The sequence below is a fragment of the Mustela nivalis genome, assembly GCF_964662115.1.
Source record: "Mustela nivalis genome assembly, chromosome: 1".
In the NCBI taxonomy this organism is placed as follows: Eukaryota; Metazoa; Chordata; class Mammalia; order Carnivora; family Mustelidae; genus Mustela; species Mustela nivalis.
The window spans coordinates 116,758,845-116,778,424 of NC_139020.1; the positions used below are offsets into that span (position 1 = coordinate 116,758,845).

At 46.6% G+C, this 19,580-nt stretch overlaps 1 protein-coding gene across 2 annotated transcripts in view; it reads left to right on the top strand.

Moving 5' to 3' along the window:
- The window catches only part of ITGB5 (integrin subunit beta 5), a 114,294-nt gene that overhangs the window by 12,251 nt on the left and 82,463 nt on the right, over positions 1 to 19,580 (top strand). For both annotated transcript variants that reach the window (XM_082699643.1, XM_082699644.1), the window contains exons 2-3: positions 252 to 337; positions 10,861 to 11,065. In XM_082699643.1, the coding sequence (XP_082555769.1) occupies positions 252 to 337; positions 10,861 to 11,065 (291 nt within the window). The remainder of the gene's footprint in view (positions 1 to 251; positions 338 to 10,860; positions 11,066 to 19,580) is intronic.

A 19,580-nucleotide genomic window follows, 5' to 3' on the forward strand; every position in this document is an offset into this window, starting at 1 on the left:
ATGGAAATCCAAGTGGGTCTAGGAGAAGAAATGGGAGTTGCTAATACAGTGTGCATGCTTCAAAAAACACCTGTGCTTCGTCTCAGCGGCTGTCCCTTAACCTGCCCTTGGCCCAGAGGCCTGTACCCTTCAACCTTGCCCAGACTCCCTGCTGAGAACAGACGTGACTCCTCTTCCCACCCCATTCAAAGGCCTCATCAGTAAGCTTTATGGCCAGGAACCCATTGGTGCCTCTTTATCTTTCTTCAAAGGTCTCAACATATGCACTAGTGGAAGTGCCACATCATGTGAAGAATGTCTGTTAATCCATCCAAAATGTGCCTGGTGCTTCAAAGAGGTACGTGGTGGTGTGTGGTGGGGGTGGGAGTGGGGGGTGGGGGGAGGTGGCGGTGAGGAAGGGGTGGGAGAGGGGGGAGGGAGTAGGGGACGTGCTACGCCCAGCACCCCAGTTGACTGTGCAGAGATGGGGTGAACAGATTCTGCAAGCTGCCTCTTCTCTTTCCCAGGGCGATGACAAAGCTGCATTTTTATAACAGAAATTCAGTTGGGTCTTCAGATGGTGTTGAGTGTTTTAATCCTATTTTAGGAAAACAAGACCTTCCTTCCCTTTTGTGGGGGAGCCAGTTATGACTCTTGTCTAGTTTCCTGCGATTTGGTAAAAGATCTGAGCATGTGAAGGGAGTTTGTTGTTTAATAATTGAAAACGTGGGCGGGTGGGTAGCGTGTGGATGGAGGCCAGTCGTCTTCATGTGGCTTACGTGGGGATAGGAATATTATGACTCGGCCTTTGTGGTATGATTAAAAGTCACGGTTGCTGTTTCTTTAGGCCCCGTAAGAAGGGTTACAAGTTCAGGGAGATGTTAGACATATTGCTGTCGTAAAGTAGTACAAACCTTGGAGCGTGGTGAGCTCATCAGCAAGTGACCAATTTCTAAAACTCCTGTCTTGAAGGAAAATTCCGGCTCACTTTTTGAAATTGTTGTTAGAACCACCAGGCACAAACTCTCCTTGCACGAATGTACTGTTAAGGTGGTTTTTTATTTTTTTTTTAATTTTTTTTTTTTTTAAGATTTTATTTATTTATCAGAGAGAGAGAGAGAGAGAGCACAGGCAGACAGAATGGCAGGCAGAGGCAGAGGGAGAAGCAGGCTCCCTGACGAGCAAGGAGCCCGATGTGGGACTCGATCCCAGGATCCTGGGATCACGACCCGAGCCGAAGGCAGCTGCTTAACCAACTGAGCCACCCAGGGGTCCCTAAGGTGGTTTAAAAAAAAAAAAAAAAAAAGTTTTATTTATTTATTTTAGAGAGAGAGTGCTCAAGGTGGGGGTGGGGGGCGGGGAGCAGAGGGAGAAGGACAGGCAGACTCTGTGCTGAGGGCAAAGCCCTACATGGGGCTCGATCCGATGACCGTGAGATCATGACCTGAGCTGAAACCAAGAGGCAGACACTTAACTGACCCAGCCACCCAGGCGCCCCTGTTAAGGTTATTTTTTAAAGAAGCTAAGACCTGCCATCTTGGATTGGCTCAGTCTTTGCTGTTTGGTATGCGGTGCCCATCAGGACAAGAGATGGCCTGGAAGGCTGAGCATCTTTGCCTCAATGCAGCCTCAGAGGTCTGGGGATGGGTTCAGCCTTCGATGGCTACAGATGGTCATGTGTGGAGCCCCACCAGTACCCCACACCTTGTATATAGTATTAATGAAAATTGAAGGCTCAGAGAGGTGATGTGATTTTTTTTTTTCAAGGCCACACACTGTGCCAAAGCCGGATTTTAGAGCCCAGGCTCTTACCCTTTGGCTACCCGGCCTCTTACATGTGATGTCTATAGAATTTTTTCTAGTGGAGAGTAGGATTAAACTAAATAAATGATCCCAACCACAATAAGTTTATTCCAGTAAATCTTCCCAATATATGAAAACTTCATTGTATTTGTGCTTAATTGTGTTTGTTGTGAACTTTCTTTAAAACCTTTCACTGGCATTGTATGTCCCCATTGTCCCTTGCCTGCCTCCAGGACTTTAGTCAGAGGGAACTACCCTGAAGATCGTCAGAAAGCCCCGCCCGGTGGACGCCCTCATGGTTTTCCCTGTGTTGCTCCTTTGCCTAGAAGGCCTTCCTGGCTTCCTAGACATAACCATCTACCTCTTCATCCATCAGTCTGCCCAGGCCCTTTGGTATGAGACTATCTCTGTCTTCCAGAATGTTGGGGCATGGCTTTTATCTATTTTCTTCCTTGCTGCATCCCCAGGACCTAGAGTGTTGTCTGGCACACAGCAGTTGCTCAATAAGTATTGACTGAAGGATTTCACTGGATTGGTATTTATTGTGTGTCTGCATGTGCAGGCCATGACCCCCTCTTCATCTCCCTGTATTTCCTACTTCCTTGATAGCACTGATAACCTTTTATTGTATTAATTTGTTTTTATGCCCGTGACTAACTAAATTGTTGTCTTCTTAGAAACCTAAACTATGTCTTATTCATCTTGACTCCTCAGATCTAGCCCAGAATCTGGCAGAAATTCATAGTTGATAAAAGAGATGGGCTTGGGCGCCAGGGTGGCTCAGTGGGTTAAAGCCTCTGCCTTAGACTCAAGTCGTGATGTCAGGGTCCTGGGATCAAGTCCTGCACTGGGCTCTCTTCTCAGCAGGGAGCCTGCTCCCCCCCCACCCCACCACCTCGCTGCCTACTTGTGATCTCTGTCAAAAAAAAAAAAGATGGGCTTAAACAACATGTAGTTAGAAAACCAAAGTTTATTTTTTATTTTTTTAAGATTTTATTTATTTGAGAGAGAGAGAGCGTGAGTAGAGAGGAGGGGCAGAAGAGGGAGAAGCAGGCTTCCTGCTGAGAGCCGACTGAGCCACCCAGGCACCTCTAGAAAACCAGTTTGAATCTCAGTTTTGCCATGCTTTGCTCCCAGTTGTGTGATGTGTCAGATGCCAGTGACAATGCCACCCTCCAGCGTTCTTGGGGGTATAAAATGAGATGAGTGCAGAGAGGAGTCTCGGATAGGACTGCTGATGAACGGAATGAGTGTTACCCAGCACACTGCCCCTGTCATCCACGGTATCGTCTCATAAATGGAAGCAGTGGGACCTGGAAGCCAGGGTCAGCTGTCTGCGTCAGGTTTCTTCCTTTCTTGGGCTAGTACTTCCAGGACTCTGATATGCTAATATTGACAGTGAATGACGTTATCTCCAGGAGCCTTGCTTTCCCTGGGCCCACACCTGGGTTTCCTCTCTAGCCCAGCGGGTTGCCTGGGCTTACACGGAGCCTGGGTCTTGGCTGCAGAAGTCCCTGTGATGCCTGCGTGGCAATGCCGCTTCCCATTTTCTTTGTGGGGTGAACTGCCCTCAGGATGTGAGTGTGTTTCAGGGAACTGGGTTTGGACAGTTCAGGAATGCTTTCTGGTCGACCTATGCACTTTAGCAAGGCAGAGTAAGTGTGATCGAGTGCCTTCCTAACCGTACATGTCAGGATGGCATTAGAGAGGTCAGGTATCTGCCATGAGCACATGACGAGTGTGCACCGAGGGCTGGTCCCTCAGGGATGGTGAGGGAGGGCCAGCTTGTTGACAGGTGGGTTTGTGTGGATTCTGCCCCACCCACCTCTTGTGACCGCACACCAGTGCGGAGTCATTGGGAGACATCCTCCATCGGGACTCCCTAGCTCTTGATCTCGTAGTGCAAACTAATTCCACCTCCTCTCCCTCGTCTGCCCTGCTGTTCCTGTGGTATTTAATTGGAGGTATTGAATTGGAGTCTGCTGGCGTCGGGCTCCCACTCAGCATTTCTTGCTAGTTTTCTATTCCATTCTGCTGCATGACCCCTTTTTTTTTTTTTTTTAAGATTTTATTTTTGGGGTACCTGGGTGACGCAGTCTGTTGAGCCTCTCTTTTTTTTCTTTTCTTTCTTTCCTTTTTTTTTTTTTAATCTGAGCAAGAGAGCATGAGTGAGAGCAGAAGCAGGAGGAGCCCCAGAGGAAGAGGGAGGAGGAGATGTCCCACTAAGTAGGGAGCCAGATGTGGAGCTGGACCCTAGGACCCTGGGATCATGACTTGAGCTGAAGGCAGCTGCTTAACTGACTGATTCACCCAGGTGCCCTGAGCATCTGATTCTTGATTTCATTTTCAGTCATGATCTTAGCATCAGGGGATCAAGCCCTGCATTGGGCTGCATGCTCAGCACAGAGCCTGCTTGCGTTTCTTTTCCCCTCTCCCTCCCCCTCACCCTGTGCATTTCTCTCTCTCTCTCTAATAAATAAATAAATCTTTTTAAAGAATTTGAAAATTAAAAGATTTTTTTTTTTTGAAGATTTCTATTTATTTATTTATTTGACAGAGATCACAAGTAGGCAGAGATGCAGGCAGAGAGAGAGAGGAGAAAGCAGGCTCTCCGTGGAGCAGAGAGCCCAATGTGGGGCTTGATTCCAGGACCCTGGGACCATGACCTGAGTCGAAGGCAGAGGCTTTAACCCACTGAGCCACCCAGGCGGCCCCCAAAAAAGATAATAGAGTTGCCAGACTTTCTGGTACTCTGAGACCAGGAGTGCAGGAGGCCACCTCTCCTTGCCTGTCCTTACCTGTTCCCACGGCACCCCTCACCCCTGTCCTTCATGATACCTCCTTGGCCCTTGCTTCTTGGCCAGTGTGAGCACTTAGGGTACTGTTGTCCTGCACTGGATAAAACCCACAACAAATTCCATCAGTGTATCAGCCATTTTGTCTGCCTTTTTTTTTTTCTTCAAGTGGAAATCTGCCCCTGATCTCAGCCTGTGAGCCTCTCAACCCAGCTGGCTGTGAGAGGAGTTTGTAGGGCAAGAGTGTGTGTATGTTTTTCCCGCAAGGCCCAGGGCAGCCCGCCTTCTCTCCATTTACACTTCCTGGCTGACCACCTAGTCCTGTCGCTCTTCCTACATGCAGGGAGAGCCAGTAGACTGGATCCAGCTGTGTGCCCAGGGAGATGGGGAGCACAGGGTTCATGCTGGAAGCAGGGGGCAACTGTGGCTTGTAGGAGGATGGTGGTTTGGGAGAAGTGGGCAGGGCTGAAGGACCCAGACTCCTCGTGAGGGTAGAAAGCAGAGTCTGGGAGCAGAAGAGGAGAAGAAGACAGACTACAAGATTGCATGCAGGGCTGGGGGACTGGGGAGCCCATAGGGCAAGATGGTGAGACAGCTTGAGGTGATGTAGCCTTGGCCAGCACAGGCTGATGAAAAGCCAGAGGGAGAAGGACCAGGGACGCACGGCCACTGGCTTGTGGTGTGTAGATAGAAATGGGGTTGGAATGGAAGAAGCCTGTGAAAGTGTGGGCTGGGGTGAAGGGTGTTTGCCTTGGAGACAGACATGGAGAAGCAGAAATGAAGAGGTCAGTAGGGCTGGATGCAGGAGGAAGGAGACCATTTAGAGGCAGGAAAGCAAGACAGTGTTAGAGGTTCATTGGACACTTAGTGTCCAGTTGCAAGAAAGCCGGGGCAGCTAAGCCAAAACCACACCAGCATCCTGTTGTACAGCTTAGACAAGACCACAGTAGCATCCCGTAATGGGCTGAGTGGACTTTCGGGGGAAATTATGGTGGCCTGAAGGGCTATCAAGGGGGGACATGGCCTGTATTCTCATTTGAGCTGGGAGGAAATGAAAAAGAAATGAGCATTTGCTTTAACTCACATTAAATTACAGATTCTTTGAGAGAAAAGCTCTTTGTGGTCATGAAAGGAATAATCGTGGCCTGTTGTAGATGCTTCATAAATATTTGTTCAGTGAATTAAATGAGCTGCCTGAAAGCTGACAGAGGGATTTCTCCATCCCCAGGCAGAGGGCAGTGTGCTGAATGAACCCGATCGCCCTGGCCAGGGTGCGAGCCCTGGCTTGCACCGCAGGGAGAGAGATCTTGGGGAACAAAATGTCCCGGGAGTTAGGTGTTACAGTGTGACAACCAGCAGTGGAGCTCGTCCTGTCCTCCGCATCATAGGTGGTGGAGGGGGAAAGGGGACCAAGTTCCAACAATGTGCAAAGGCCAGCGTTGTAGCAAATTAAAAGGGATCTACATTTGGAACACTTCGTTGTCTTTTTATATTACCGCAGGGTGACTAAAAGCCATAAAAGATGTTTCAAGTTCCTGTTCCCATTTTGATGCTTCTCTTGGAAGTTTGCCTGTAATGCCGTTTCCTTTTATGAGCCCTCCGAGGGTTCCTGGAGGCCTTTCTGGAGACTGTGGACAGGCGGATGCTTCTGCCGTGAGCTGAAACTCCTTCCAGCTCAGAGATCAGGAGCACCTGCTCGCAGTTGTGCTGTGCCCCACCAGGAGCCCTTCCTGATACTGGTTTCCATGTTGAGATGAAGTCTCCCCACCTCCATCCGTAGCCGTTTTTCTGCATAAGAAGAATATTTATCCTCTCAGTTTGAGAGGTGGCAGGCAGATCTCTGCCTTGGGGGCAGCAAGGAAACTCTAAATTCAGAGGGATGGGGTCTGTGGACCCAGCATTGGTTTCCTGCTGCAGCATTCAGCTGTGGCCTTGTTGAGATGAAAGGGAGGCAATGCAAAAAGCACTGGAGTCCAGGCAGCTGAAGCCAGGTGAACTTGGGTTTTTTGGATGAATTTAGGCATGAACTTTGGCATGTGGACCTCTGATTCCTCACCCACAGAGACCAGGGGCTGGCACCCGAGGATGCCTCCGAGTCCCTTCCCTTTGGAACTTGCTGTCTTCTGGCACCTGGACGAGGGCCCGGGTGTCAGGTCCCTGGCATCTGAACAATGACCTAGGGAAGAGCTCCGGCATGGAGGGAGAGGAGAAGCCCTTGGACATGTGGGGTTGGCCAGCTGGGCCTGCAGTATTCTCTGTCCTTTCCTTGGGCAGCAAGAGATGAGTCGTGGCTCTTTTCAGACTCTGTGCCAGATGGACCTTCAGCTCTGTGGGAATCTCCCACCAATCTCCCACTCTCCCGGGGTAGCTGCCTTCCTCTCAGAAGGTCATTCATGCCTGCCAAGGCCAGAGGTGCCTCGGGGTGTCTTCGAGGCCTCAGACCCCTGGGACAGTGACGAGATTCAACATATAGGTAAAGATGTCCCAAAGACCGTGGAACAGTATCAGTGAAACCATTGGGCCCATCCCAAGTAACAGGACACTGAGCTTTGTGAACTAGGACAGGGTTGACAAAGCAGCGATAGAGATCGGTGACACTGAGACGAAATCTAAATTTGGCACAGGTGCCACAATAGGGTGTCCCTTGGCTGTGTGTGCAGCTGGAGCTGCTGAGAAGGGGGCTCCCTGTGTTGTCCCATTGTTGACTTGGTGGGCACTTCTGAAGTCACTGTATGAGTTGCAGTTTGTTTGTTTGTTTGTTTTATAGTGGTCTCTATGCCCAATGTGGGGCTCACCACCCCTAGATCAAGAGTCTCCTATTCTACCGACTCAGCCAGCCAGGTGCCCCTCGAGTTACTGGTTGTTTTTTTTTTTTAAAGATTTTATTTATTTATTTGTCAGAAAGAGAGAGAGAAAGCACGCAAGCAGGCAGAGAGGCAGGCAGAGGCAGAGAGAGAGGCAGACTCCCTGCTGAGCAAGGAGCCCGATGCGGGACTTAAGGCAGTGGCTTAACCCACTGAGCCACCCAGGCGTCCCTTGAGTTACAGTTTTAATGTGGTCACTGGTAGTTCTCCTACTGGCAGGTGACAATACAGAGGTTGACGGCCCGTGCAATGAACTTCGAAAAACCATGAGCACTGGAGTGGAAGTTTATCACAACCTTGAGGAATATTATTAATGAGAAATATACTGGTACCAGTGAGGGGAATGAGGAGAGCCTTGCTTCTAATACCCTAGAGATTAAAGAAGCTGCAGAGTCTCTAGAGTACGGCTGGGACAGCCAGACTTGCAGACCCGGTTGTGATTGGCCTGGGTGTGGCTGTCTGATTTCTTCAGGTCTGGGAAGGGTGACCTGGGCTTTAAGTCTCTTGGTGATCTCAGCTGTGCGGCTTCCCTAGCCAGCAGGTGGCCCCATACAAGTTCTCCATCAAGGACTGCTCGTGCCTGTCAAAGACCCCTTTGAGCAGGATGACTGGGAAGCTTGAGTGAAGTTCACTGCTAGTGCAGGTGTCTGGGTGGTATGGTGTGATCTCAATGAATGAATTGCCAAGGCTGTGGATTAAGAATCATGCCACTACCTGCTGCGTAGAGGGCAGCAGGTTGGCTCTGTGACCTGGTCTGTTCCAGAATGCAGGCTGCTCCAGACCAGTGGGAGGGGTGTCGGGCTCCCATCACTTCGGGGACAACACAGATGCTTTCATGGCCAACCTGGAGGCAGAGTTTTGCACTGGAGTGCTCAAGACACATTGACTACCAGAACTGGGCCAAGCACAACCAGCTCATCAGAACTGGGGGAGCTGGCAGCAAGGGCCAGGATGCCAGAAGCCAGCAAGAAGTTCATGAGCAGGCAAGCCCCTTCCAGCTCTGGACAGCCAAGTGGAGCTCTGCTGCAGGACCTCAAGACAGCAGACTGCTACTGTGGGGCCATCAGAAGTTACTCCTTCCCCCATCCCTTCGCTTTCTCACTACTTTATTAGAATTTCTACATCAGAGTCATGCTTGTCCATTTGGAACCCAGCTTGGAAAGCCTAGCTTTGAAATCTTGTATCATTTCGAGGATAATCATTTTAAGCTGGAATAATTATTTTCTCACCTGATCCACGAGTGTCTGGAGACACTTAGACTTATGGCACCGTCCCTGAGGTTGACAGGCAAGATCTCCAGGGGCTCAATATATCAAAACAAACAAATAGATAAATAAATAAAATTCGATTATAAAATAAACAACAGCAAATATCACAGAGGCCCAGAACAACACATCTGGTTTCACTTATATAAAAACACTGCAGATTCTTCTTGACTCCTTAGTGTTGAATCTTGCGAAGGCTCAAGTAGGTGTTGGCTAGCCCTGGAGCCTCGACCATGGTGAAGGGCGAGTCCCCTTCGTCTCTCTGCTTCTGCCAGCAGTCTGTCTCCTACCACAGTGGGGAGGACACTTGACTCAGCTGAGGCTTTCTGGCAAAATGTTACAGAGGCAAGAGGAAGAGATCAGCATCAGAACCCCTCCAGCTATGAAGAGGGTGATCAGGGCCACCAGCACAGGCCTCCAACCAGCTGGTGGAGGTGATCTGCTTTTCTACATCTATCAGCGAGAGGGTGTTCAGAGAGCATCCTGGATTTGGTTTGCTGTTAAAAATTCCCTTACTGGAGGGGCACCTGGGTGGCTCCGTGGGTTAAAGCCTCTGCTTTTGGCTCGGGTCATGGTCTCAGGGTCCTGGGATCAAGCCCCGCATCGGGCTTTCTGCTCGGCGAGGTGCCCGCTTCCTCCTTTCTCTCTGCCTGCCTCTCTGCCTACTTGTGATCTCTGTCTATCAAATAAATAAATAAAATCTTTAAAAAAAAAAAGAAAAAAAATTCCCTTACTGGAAACAACCAATACTTACAAAGTACCATATTTTATAGTAGAGTATATTATTTCGTTTTAAAGTGGATATCCTAAAGTCCTGGTGCCCCAGATAAGGTTGGGTCATCCTGATATCTAGCCTTCTCCTAAATCCAGCTTAAGAAAAGGAAGTTTTTTCTTATCAATGTGGCTTTATTGCTCAAACTACAGTAAAAATAATAAAAGAAAAAATGTAATTTTAGTCCCTCTACACTAATGCCTCAACTGTCTTTATTTTTAAAAATTTTTGTTTTGGGGTGCCTGGGTGGCTCAGTGGGTTAAGCCGCTGCCTTCGGCTCAGGTCATGATCTCAGGGTCCTGGGATCGAGTCCCACATCAGGCTCTCTGCTCAGCAGGAAGCCTGCTTCCTCCTCTCTCTCTCTCTCTGCCTGCCTCTCTGCCTACTTGTGATCTCTGTCTGTCAAATAAATAAATAAAATTAAAAAAAAATTTTTTTTGTTTTGAGTCCTAATGCGGATACAATTTTATTTTCTGATCTTCTTTCTTAGCACGTTTTGGACTTTCTTTCCAGTCTTCATAATTTTGAATGATCATGTCATCTACGGAGGTGATATACCATGTTTTTCTTATAGTTGAGGGCTTTATGTTTACAAGTTTATACTCAGTATGTATCTTATAGAGTCCCCCCCCCTTTTTTAAAGATTTTATTTATTTATTTGACAGAGATGGAGACAGAGAGCATAAGCAGGCAGAGTAGCAAAGAGAGGGAAGAGCAGGCTCCGCCCTAAGCAGGGAGCCTGATGTGGAGCTCCATCCCAGAACCCTGGGATCATGACCTGAGCCAAAGGCAGATGCTTCGTGACTGAGCCACCCAGGTGCCCTCCCCTCTCTTCTGATTGACTTCTTGGGATAGATTCCTAGGACTTCACCAGCGGGTCAAAGGGTACAGTGTTTATTGCCACGTTGTCTTGCAGAATGGGTGTGTAATGGGTGTGTAATGCCCCATGCCTGCACAACAGATGAGTGGATGCCTCATAAGTTAACTCTTGATTGCCTGAATGATGACTACTTGTCTACTTACATAGTATCTTTAAAACATTTTTAGTTGTGCAATGGGCCATGTTACTTTTCTCCCGCTAATTGTCCAGACAGGCCCATTTTTTTAGGAGAATTTTGATCATTAAAGTAACAGTGAAACCAAACCTTTTTATTATGCATTTACAGTTTACAAAGGGCTTTCGTATCCAGTACCTTCATTAACCCTCATAATCCTAGTGAGCATTTGGGGTATGTGTGATCGGTTTCACCACTTTCTGACAATGAAAATGGAGTGCGGAGTGTTTCGGGTACAGGCACTAGGTGCTGTTGGGTCCACTCCAGAGGTGTTCTGGAAAGATAGCCTGACCATTCTCTGCCCTCTTCCTTTGTTGCTGCATCTAGGACTTCGGCAGCCTGCACTCTGTCACCTCCCGCTGTGACTTGAAGGCAAACCTGGCCAGAAACGGCTGTGGGGGTGAGTTTGAGAGCCCCGCCAGCAGCACCCAGGTCCTGCGGAGCCTGCCTCTCAGCAGCAAGGGCTCCAGTCCCGCCAGCTCAGATGTTATTCAGCTGAGGCCACAGAAGATTGCCCTGAACCTGCGGCCTGGTGAGCACCATGAGGAGGGGGTGTGCTAATGATGGGGAGGTGAGCGGGGGCAGGCTCAGAGCTGAGCCCGCAGAGGGAAAGGGCAAGGCCTCGCCCAGGCCCCAGGAGGCAGAGTAAGTAAAAGGCCCCTGTGGACAGAGCGGGATCTTTGCTATCTGTTTGATTGAAGTAAAATATATATAACATAAAATTGAGCATTTTAACTGTTTTAAGGTATATAGTTCAACGGCGTTAAATACATTCACCTTGTCTATCACCACTACCTGTCTCCAAAACTTTTTCATTATCCCAGCCTGAAACTCTGTGCCCACTAACACGCATTTTTTTTTCTTCATTCACTTGAGAGAGAGAGAGAGGAAGAGAAGCACATGTGTGTGGGGGGAGTGGGACAGAGGGAGCAGGGGGAAGGGCAGGGGGAGAGGGAGAGAAGCAGACTCCCTGCTGAGCAGGAGCCCCATGATCCTGAGATCATGATCTGGGCCAAATGGGCCAAAATCAAGGAAATCAAGAGGCGCAGGCTTAACGGCCTGAGCCAGCCTGGTGTCCCTGAACACTACTTCTAGCTTCTACCCCCATCCTCCCTCCCTCCTGGTGATGAGTTTGACTCCTTTCTGCCGTGAGTTTGACTACTCGGGGAGCCCTTATAAGTGATAGTAATCGGACTCTCCAATACTTTTACTTTTGTGGCTGCCTTTTTTACTCAGAAATGTCTTCAAGGTTCATCCATGTTGTCGCGTGTGTCAGATCTGCTTCCTTTTTAAGGCTTCCTTTTTAAACTCCCCTCGTGTGTGTTTATTGTATTTTGTTGGTCTGTTCATCCATCAGTGGACACTTGAGTTGTTGCTATTTTTTGGCTATTAGGAATGACGTTATGGCCTTCCGTGGGAGGACACTGCTACTAGGTTTACTCCCTAGTTAACGCACGTTTCTTAGGAAGGTGCTGCTTCCAGGAAAATGTATTTTTCCTTGTCAGCAAATTCCACTGGAGTCCATGGCATTCTGAAAGGACAAACTTTTAGAGCAGAGTTATTTTGTTTTATGACCCTAGAGCCCCTGCAAGCCCTAGCATTGGTTGTGATATGAGGAAACTAACGGATTTTGTATACCTACTATGTGCTGAATGCCTGGCTTACTCCTAGGTAGGTAAGACCATTTTACATGACAAGCGACCTGCTCAAGGTCTGCCAGTTACAAATGGTGACTCTGGGGGCACCTGGGTGGCTCAGTTAGTTGAGCGACTGTCTTCAGCTCAGGTCGTAATCCTGGAGTCCTGGAATGGAGTCCCACATTGGGCTCCCAACTCGAGGAGAGTCTGCTGCTCCCTCTGACCTCTCCCTTCTCAGGCTCTCTCTCATTCTATTGCTCTCAAATAAATAAATAAATCTTTTAAAAAAATAAAAAGAAAAAGAAATGGTGACTCTCATTCCACCCCAGCTTGTTGCAACAACAAAACTCACGACTTTTTCTAGTTTACCATGTTTTAAATATAATATTCCACATATTGGAATTGTGGTAAGGTCAAAAAGTGGATATGCATGTGCTTAAATTAGAAAGTATCACATTTTGAGGGAAGGTAGCCTATTTCCAAATTGTTTGATTTTCCTCCTTTTCTTCTATCTCATTGCCTAAGAAACCATTGGCAGATGGTTTATTTCAACTCCAAGGCCGCTTGGAGCCGGTGGCAAGGTCACGGATGTGGTTGGCCATCTTGAGTTCTAGCACTGGCCCTGTCCCTAGCTAGGAGGGCTTGGGCAGTTTACCCCACCCCTTCACATCTCAAGGTCTTTGCCACCTACATTCCTTATAGCCACGTTCAAAAGCTTAAATGAGACTTCTTGTATACATACACTTTAAGAAGTCAAAATTACCATTATTTTCAGACTAGTGGCCAAAGATGCAGATCCTGGAGTCAGCGAAGTCTAGGTTTGAATACCCATTCTCAGTGTCTCAGAGACGGATTTCGCCCAACGTTGCCATCATAAGCGCTTAGTGATGCTTGTTGTTGGTGTCTTTGTATATTTTATTTTTTATTTTTTTTAAAGATTTTATTTATTTATTTGACAGGCAGAGATTACAAGTAGGCAGAGAGGCAGGCAGAGAGAGAGAGGAGGAAGCAGGCTCCCCACTAAGCAGAGAGCCCAACGTGGGGCTCGATCCCAGGACCCTGGGATCATGACCTGAGCCGAAGGCAGAGGCTTTAACCCACTGAGCCACCCAGGTGCCCCGGTGTCTTTGTATATTTTAAACACGTTTTATTCTGGGGGCACCTGGATGGCTCAGTCATTAAGCATCTGCCTTCAGCTCAGGTCATGATCCCAGGGTTGCTGGATCGAGCCCCACATTGGGCTCCCTGCTTGGCGGGAGCCTGTTTCTCCCTCTCCCACTCCCCTGTTTGTGTTTCCTCTTTTGCGGGTTCTCTCTCTCTGTCAAATAAATAAATAAAAATCTTTAAAAAAATGTTTTATTCTGTTTATTGAATTGTCTTGGAAATAAGAAATAAGGGGGCACCTGGGTGGCTCAGTGGGTTCAGCCTCTACCTTCAGCTCGGGTCATGATCTCAGGGTGCTGGAATGGAGCCCCACATTGGGCTCTCTGCTCAGCGGGGAGCCTGCTCCCCCCATCCCCGCCTGTCTCTCTGCCTGCTTGTGATCTCTGTCAAATAAATAAAATCTTTAAACAATTAAAAAAAAAAGAAATAAGAAATAAAAGGAGGTGTACGCAGCCGTGCTATACAGAGAGGCACAAGCTACTGGATGGCCAGGGATTAGCGCAGGGATTAGTTGAGGCTGCTATTTTTATAAATGGTCCACTGTAATGACACTTAGCTTTGTTGTTTGGTGAGCTCCCACGCTGAGAGAGGGCAGAGCTCCTGCAAAGCTGTGTGACTGGGTAGAGAAGAGTCAGTAGAGCCTCTCTGTGGGCAGCTGCTTGGTGATGTCCTCTGGGTTAAGATAACTCATCTTCATCCATGAAGATTGGCCTGGGGTCAGAGGCTGTGACCTAGAGGGGGATGTGGGAGTTGTGGCAGATGATTAAGGTATTGAAGCATTGTGTGGGATGAGAGTAGCTATCAATTAAAGTGAATGATGTTCCTTCTTTTGTATTTAATTACACTGTAACAATAACTTAAAGTCTTGAGAGATCATCCACTTTTATGCAATGTTGCTTTTCATTTTTACTAGACCCTGTCTCAATTCACATGTTCAAAATTTTCATACGTTCACATTGTATTTGTAATCATACACTGTCTTCACTTAATCATTAACAAAGACCAAAATTCACAGCGCCAACCACGTTTATAGTTTCATCATAGTCAGCAGAGGTTTTTAACTTAACATTTTTGAAACTCCTCATTTAGAATTGCTCTCAGCGCCTCTGATTTTCTGAGAAATACATTCCTTCAGCGTGGCAAATCCTTATCCTTCAGGGTGGATTTAGTTTAGGAAGGAGCTGGAGGTGACACCAAGTCAGACAGTCCACAGTTTGAATTCTACTTAGAATCAGAATGAAGGTCACAGTCACACTTGAGGCAGAGAGATTGTTGTTTGTTTTGATTTACCAGGGGACTCTTTAAACAGCCTCCAACAAGGAGCTAAGGAAGTGAAGGCAGCCTCCTTGGGCCAAGTTCTCCTGACATTAGACGTATGCACAATATTGATCTATGCCTAAAGTTTAATGTATGTTCACTTATGGAAGAAGGAAATCAGCCTTATTTTGATATGCCTGTGGTGATGAAAGAGCTCTGAGTCATCATATATATAAGAAAGGTTTCCTTTTGCCTATTGAATAGTCTTGGAAATAAACAAAAAAACGGGTATAAGTGGCTCTGCTGGACACAGAGGCGCGAACTACCGGATTGCCAGGGATGATTATGGGATTAGTTGAAGTTGCTAATTTTATAAGTCATAGTATAGTCATATTTCCTGCTAAACATTGTGATACAGTTTCTGGTATTGGAAATAAAATGGAAAGCATGGTCCTATTTTTTTTTTTTTAATGGTATATATTTTAAAGATTTTATCTATTTTTGCAAGAGAGAGAGAAAACTTGAGAGCACAGATGGGGTTGGGGGGAGGGGCAGAGGGAGAAGCAGGCTCCCTGCTGAGCAAGGAGCCCGAGGCGGTACCTGGTGACCAGGACCCTGGGATCATGACCTGAACGGAAGGCAGAAGCTTAACTGACTGAGCCCAGTCATTTAAGCCCAATATGATCCTATTTTTATATAAAATCAGGATATGGGTGCTGTGTGTGAGCTCTCTGTTTGTGTGGAAGGTGTGATAAGAGAGCCAGTTTCTGGAAGGTCAGGGTGATGGAGATGTTGGCTGCCCAGTTAAACATACCCAAACTGTGAGGATGTTTGAGGAGCTGAAGACTTGGAAGAGATCTGATAAAAATCGGAATTCCTAAAGGTCTAGAGTCTTGTGCATCTCTTTGTCAGTTGAATCTGTTCATCACCTGAAGCCAATGAAGCCTCTTAAAATCTTGAAAATTTTAATATTTTTAGAGACAAACCCCAGATATTTATTTGGGGGAAGAGAATGTTACGTTGCAGTTAACAGCATCGGTTTACCAAGTGCATAGTCAACCTCAAGGTAGTTACCCTGATTCTGCAGAAGGCTTCAGATCTAGGGGTTGGTTTTTCCATTATTGATTTCTAGAAATCCGTTTTTGTCTCCTCCCTGACCCTGCTCCCCTATACCTCATATAGATACTTGTTGAGCGAATGTAACACTTTGCCAGCCTTATACTAATGACTAATCAGTGATAAGCCTCAACATAATATGAGCGATACTTCAAGAAAGTGAAATTATTATTCCAGGATAAACCTGGGGAAAAAAGATGGATTTTCTTCTATGTGGAACTTTTGTTTTTGTTTTCTTTCTTTCTTTCTTTAGAAGTGACTGACATCCCATAGAAGTCACCATTTTATTTTTATTTATTATTTTTATTTTTAAAAAACAATTTTATTTTTTAAGGTTTATTTATTTTTCTGGTGATCTCTATACCCAATGTGGGGCTCAAACTCATGACCCTCAAATCAAGAGTTATGTAGTCTTCCTACTAAGCCAGATAGGCGCCCCAAGTCACCATTTTTAAGTAAATAATCTGTGGTTTGTAGTATATTTGCAACATTGTGCACTCATCACCATTGTCTCATTCCAGAACATTTTCCTCACCTCAAAAAGAAACCCTGTATGCATTAACAGTCACTCCTTATCTTTTCCCTCCCGGCCACTTTCAGTCCTAGGCAACCACTTATCTACTTTCTATTTCCATGGTTATGTCTGGCTTCTTTCACTCTGCAGAATGTCTTCAGGGTTCATTGATGTTGTAACACCAAGACTTCCTTTTTATGGCCAAATAATATTCCTTTGTGTATGTATAGATATGCCACATTTTTGCTGATGAATATTGGGGCTGTTTTCACTTTGGGGCAATCATGACTAATGCTACTGTGAACATTCATGCCCAAGTTTTTGTGCAGACATGTGTTTCCAATAATCTTGAGTATATAACTAGGAGTAGAATTGCTGGGTCATATGGTAATTCTATGTTTTAACTTTTTGAGGAACTGCCAAACTTTAAGCAGGATTTTGTATAAACACAGGATCATGTTTTCCATTTTGTTTCCAATCCTGGAAACTGTATGTCAGAAAAACAATCTTAAAAAAATTCTTTTTTTTTTTTTAAAGATTTTATTTATTTTTTTGTCAGAGAAAGAGAGAGAGAGAGATCACAAGTAAGCCAAGAGGCAGGCAGAGGCAGAGGGAGAAGCAGGTTCCCTGCCGAGCAAGGAGCCCGATGTGGGCTCGATCCCAGGACGCTGGGATCATGACCTGAGCCGAAGGCAGCCGCTTAACCAACTGAGCCACCCAGGCGTCCCTTAAAAAAATTCTTAATGAAGGATACAAACTTTGGAATAAAGCTTATTGAAATGGTGAATAAAAGGCTAGTGGTGGTTTTGAAGCATTGGGACAGTTAGAAAGAGTTTATTTACGTCATTAATTTTCCTTGATCCTTTAGTTCATTGACTAGTAGCTTTGTATTTTCATATTAAGTGTTTTAATCTGAAATAATCGTGGGCTCACAAGAAGTTGCAAAAGTAATTGTGTTCTTGTATACCCCTCCTGGCTTTCCCTGGTAATGTTACATAAGCAAAGTGCATTACTCAAACTGGGAAATTGACACTGGTACAGCCCTGTTAACTAACCTAGGGGACTGGTTGGTTTTGAGCCCTTTTCCCAGCCCTTATATGTGCTTTTTATCCTGCTCCTCCCCGGCCCTACTTTGAGGTCCTGGTTACCTCACTTAGGTGTTGCTTCTGCCACCCAGACCAACAGAATATATTCTTTATCATAAAATCTGAGAAAGACCTGATGGAGGCTGGATAAGAGAGGTTGGCTAACACCGTGTTTGTGCCTTCCCCGGAACATTTATAAATTGCAATCCTGACCCCCAGTGTGATGGTATCAGGAGGCTAGGGTCTTTGGGAGGTGATTAGGTCATGAGGGTAGAGCTCTCATACTAATCATGGGATTAGTGCCGTGAATTATAAACAGACCCCAGAGAGCTCCCTCCTCCCTTCAGCCATGTGAGGACACAGCAGCACGCCTGCAGTCTACAACCCAGGCCTGGCATTCCTAGTTTCCTACTTCCTTTGGGGAAAAACAAACAAACAAACAAACAAACAAAAAAAACCCAATCTTGGTCCATTTGGGCTACTCTAGTAAGTACCCACAGACTGAGGGCTTATAAGCAACAGAAATTTCTCTCTCAGGGTCCTAAAGGCTCCAAATACAAGATCAGGGGCTTGGACTTGTTTGAGTCCTTGGACCTGTTTGAGTCCTGGTGAGAAACCTTCGGGGCAGACACTGGTAGAGGCCACATGTGTCTTCACCTGGTTCCTTCCTTCATTCCATCCGTCCAGTGTCAGAATTCTGCAGTGAGGAGTGGGATACAGTAGGGCACACCAGCCTTGTCCTAGACCAGGGAGGCAATTCTTTCGTTCTAGGTCTGGATTTAATTCTGGAATACTAATTACCTTCCACTACAGTCAACAAAAGAGCTAGATGATGGTCCTAAGGTGGACACTGGGCCCTAATTCCCTGTTGAGCTGCAGTCCTGTTTGTAATATAATGGATTTTAATGTGCTTCTTCTTCTTTCAGTTTTTGGCACAGAAAGGTAATTCTGAGGAATCAAAAACTACTTAAATTTATTTGGGCATGGCAAGCATTTCGGTTGGAATACTACTTTGTCTGAACGTTTGGACAAAAATCAGTCTAAAAATACCAGAGGTTCTTGGTGGAATTCCCTCTTTCACTCTCTGCTCACTTTTTTTTTTATTTTTTTAAAGATTTGTTTATTTGTTTATTTGGGGGGAGGGGCAGAGGGAGAAGGGGAGAATCCTCAAGCAGACTCTTCCGCTGAGTGGGGAGCTCCATGCGGGGCTTGATTTTACCCCCCTGAGATCATGACCCCTGCCTAAATCAAGGCTTGGTCAACTGACTAAGGCATCCAGGTGCCCTGACTCTCTCTCTCTTCACTTTTTTTTTTTTAGTTTTTTTTTTTTTTTTAAGATTTTATTTATTTATTTGACACACAGAGAGAGAACACAAGTAGGCAGAGAGGCAGGCAGAGAGAGAAAGAGAGAGGAGGAAGCAGGCTCCTTGCTGGGCAGAGAGCCCGATGTGGGGCTCGATCCCAGGACCCGGAGATCATGACCTGAGCTGAAGGTAGAGGCTTAACCCACTGAGCCACCCAGGCGCCCCTCTCTCTTCACTTTTGATTGAAGGGAAGGTATATAGAGAGAACAGACTTTAAAAGTACATTTCAGGTGGTTAGCTGGTACATGCCTGCGGTAGGAGAACTGGAAGTGGGCGCTGACCTGCCGCTGACAGTGAAGGTGACAAGCGCTCTGCTCTTTGCTGGACACGTGGAGGTGACATGTATTGAGTGGTGCAGAACCGTGTAGCTGGCTGGACTGCTGGAGAGTGGCTGAGCGTGCCTGGTTCTGGAAGTGTGTCCAGAGATGGAAAGTGGGTTGCAGACTTTCTTTCTGCACGTGGCAGCGGCCTCTCCTTCAGTCTGCTAACCTTGCTCGTAGCGGGGCTGGGGCACTGCTGCTTAACTCCTACACTTAACACTCATGCTGAGACTTGGTCCAAGAATGTCAGCCCCTCTGAAATCTGCTGACAGAACATCCCGTTCTTGCCATGGCCCTCTGAGAAGTTTGTAGCATCTAAAATCAGGGATAGCTGAGGTAGAAGTAAACCCTCATTCCCAACGCTAATGATAACACCCTCCTTCTTACACCCTCCCCTTTATGGAAAACTGGAAAAATACTTTTTGTTTAACATTGGCAGCCCCCGAATGGGAAGGGGTGTGTGTGTGTTTCAGTTTCTCTGAATTTGATTCTGAGAATCAAACTGATTCTCTGAATCAGTTTCTCTTAGAAGTTGATGCCAAGAGCTTTCTCACTTCCCAGTAGATGCCTGCTGAGCACACACAGATGCA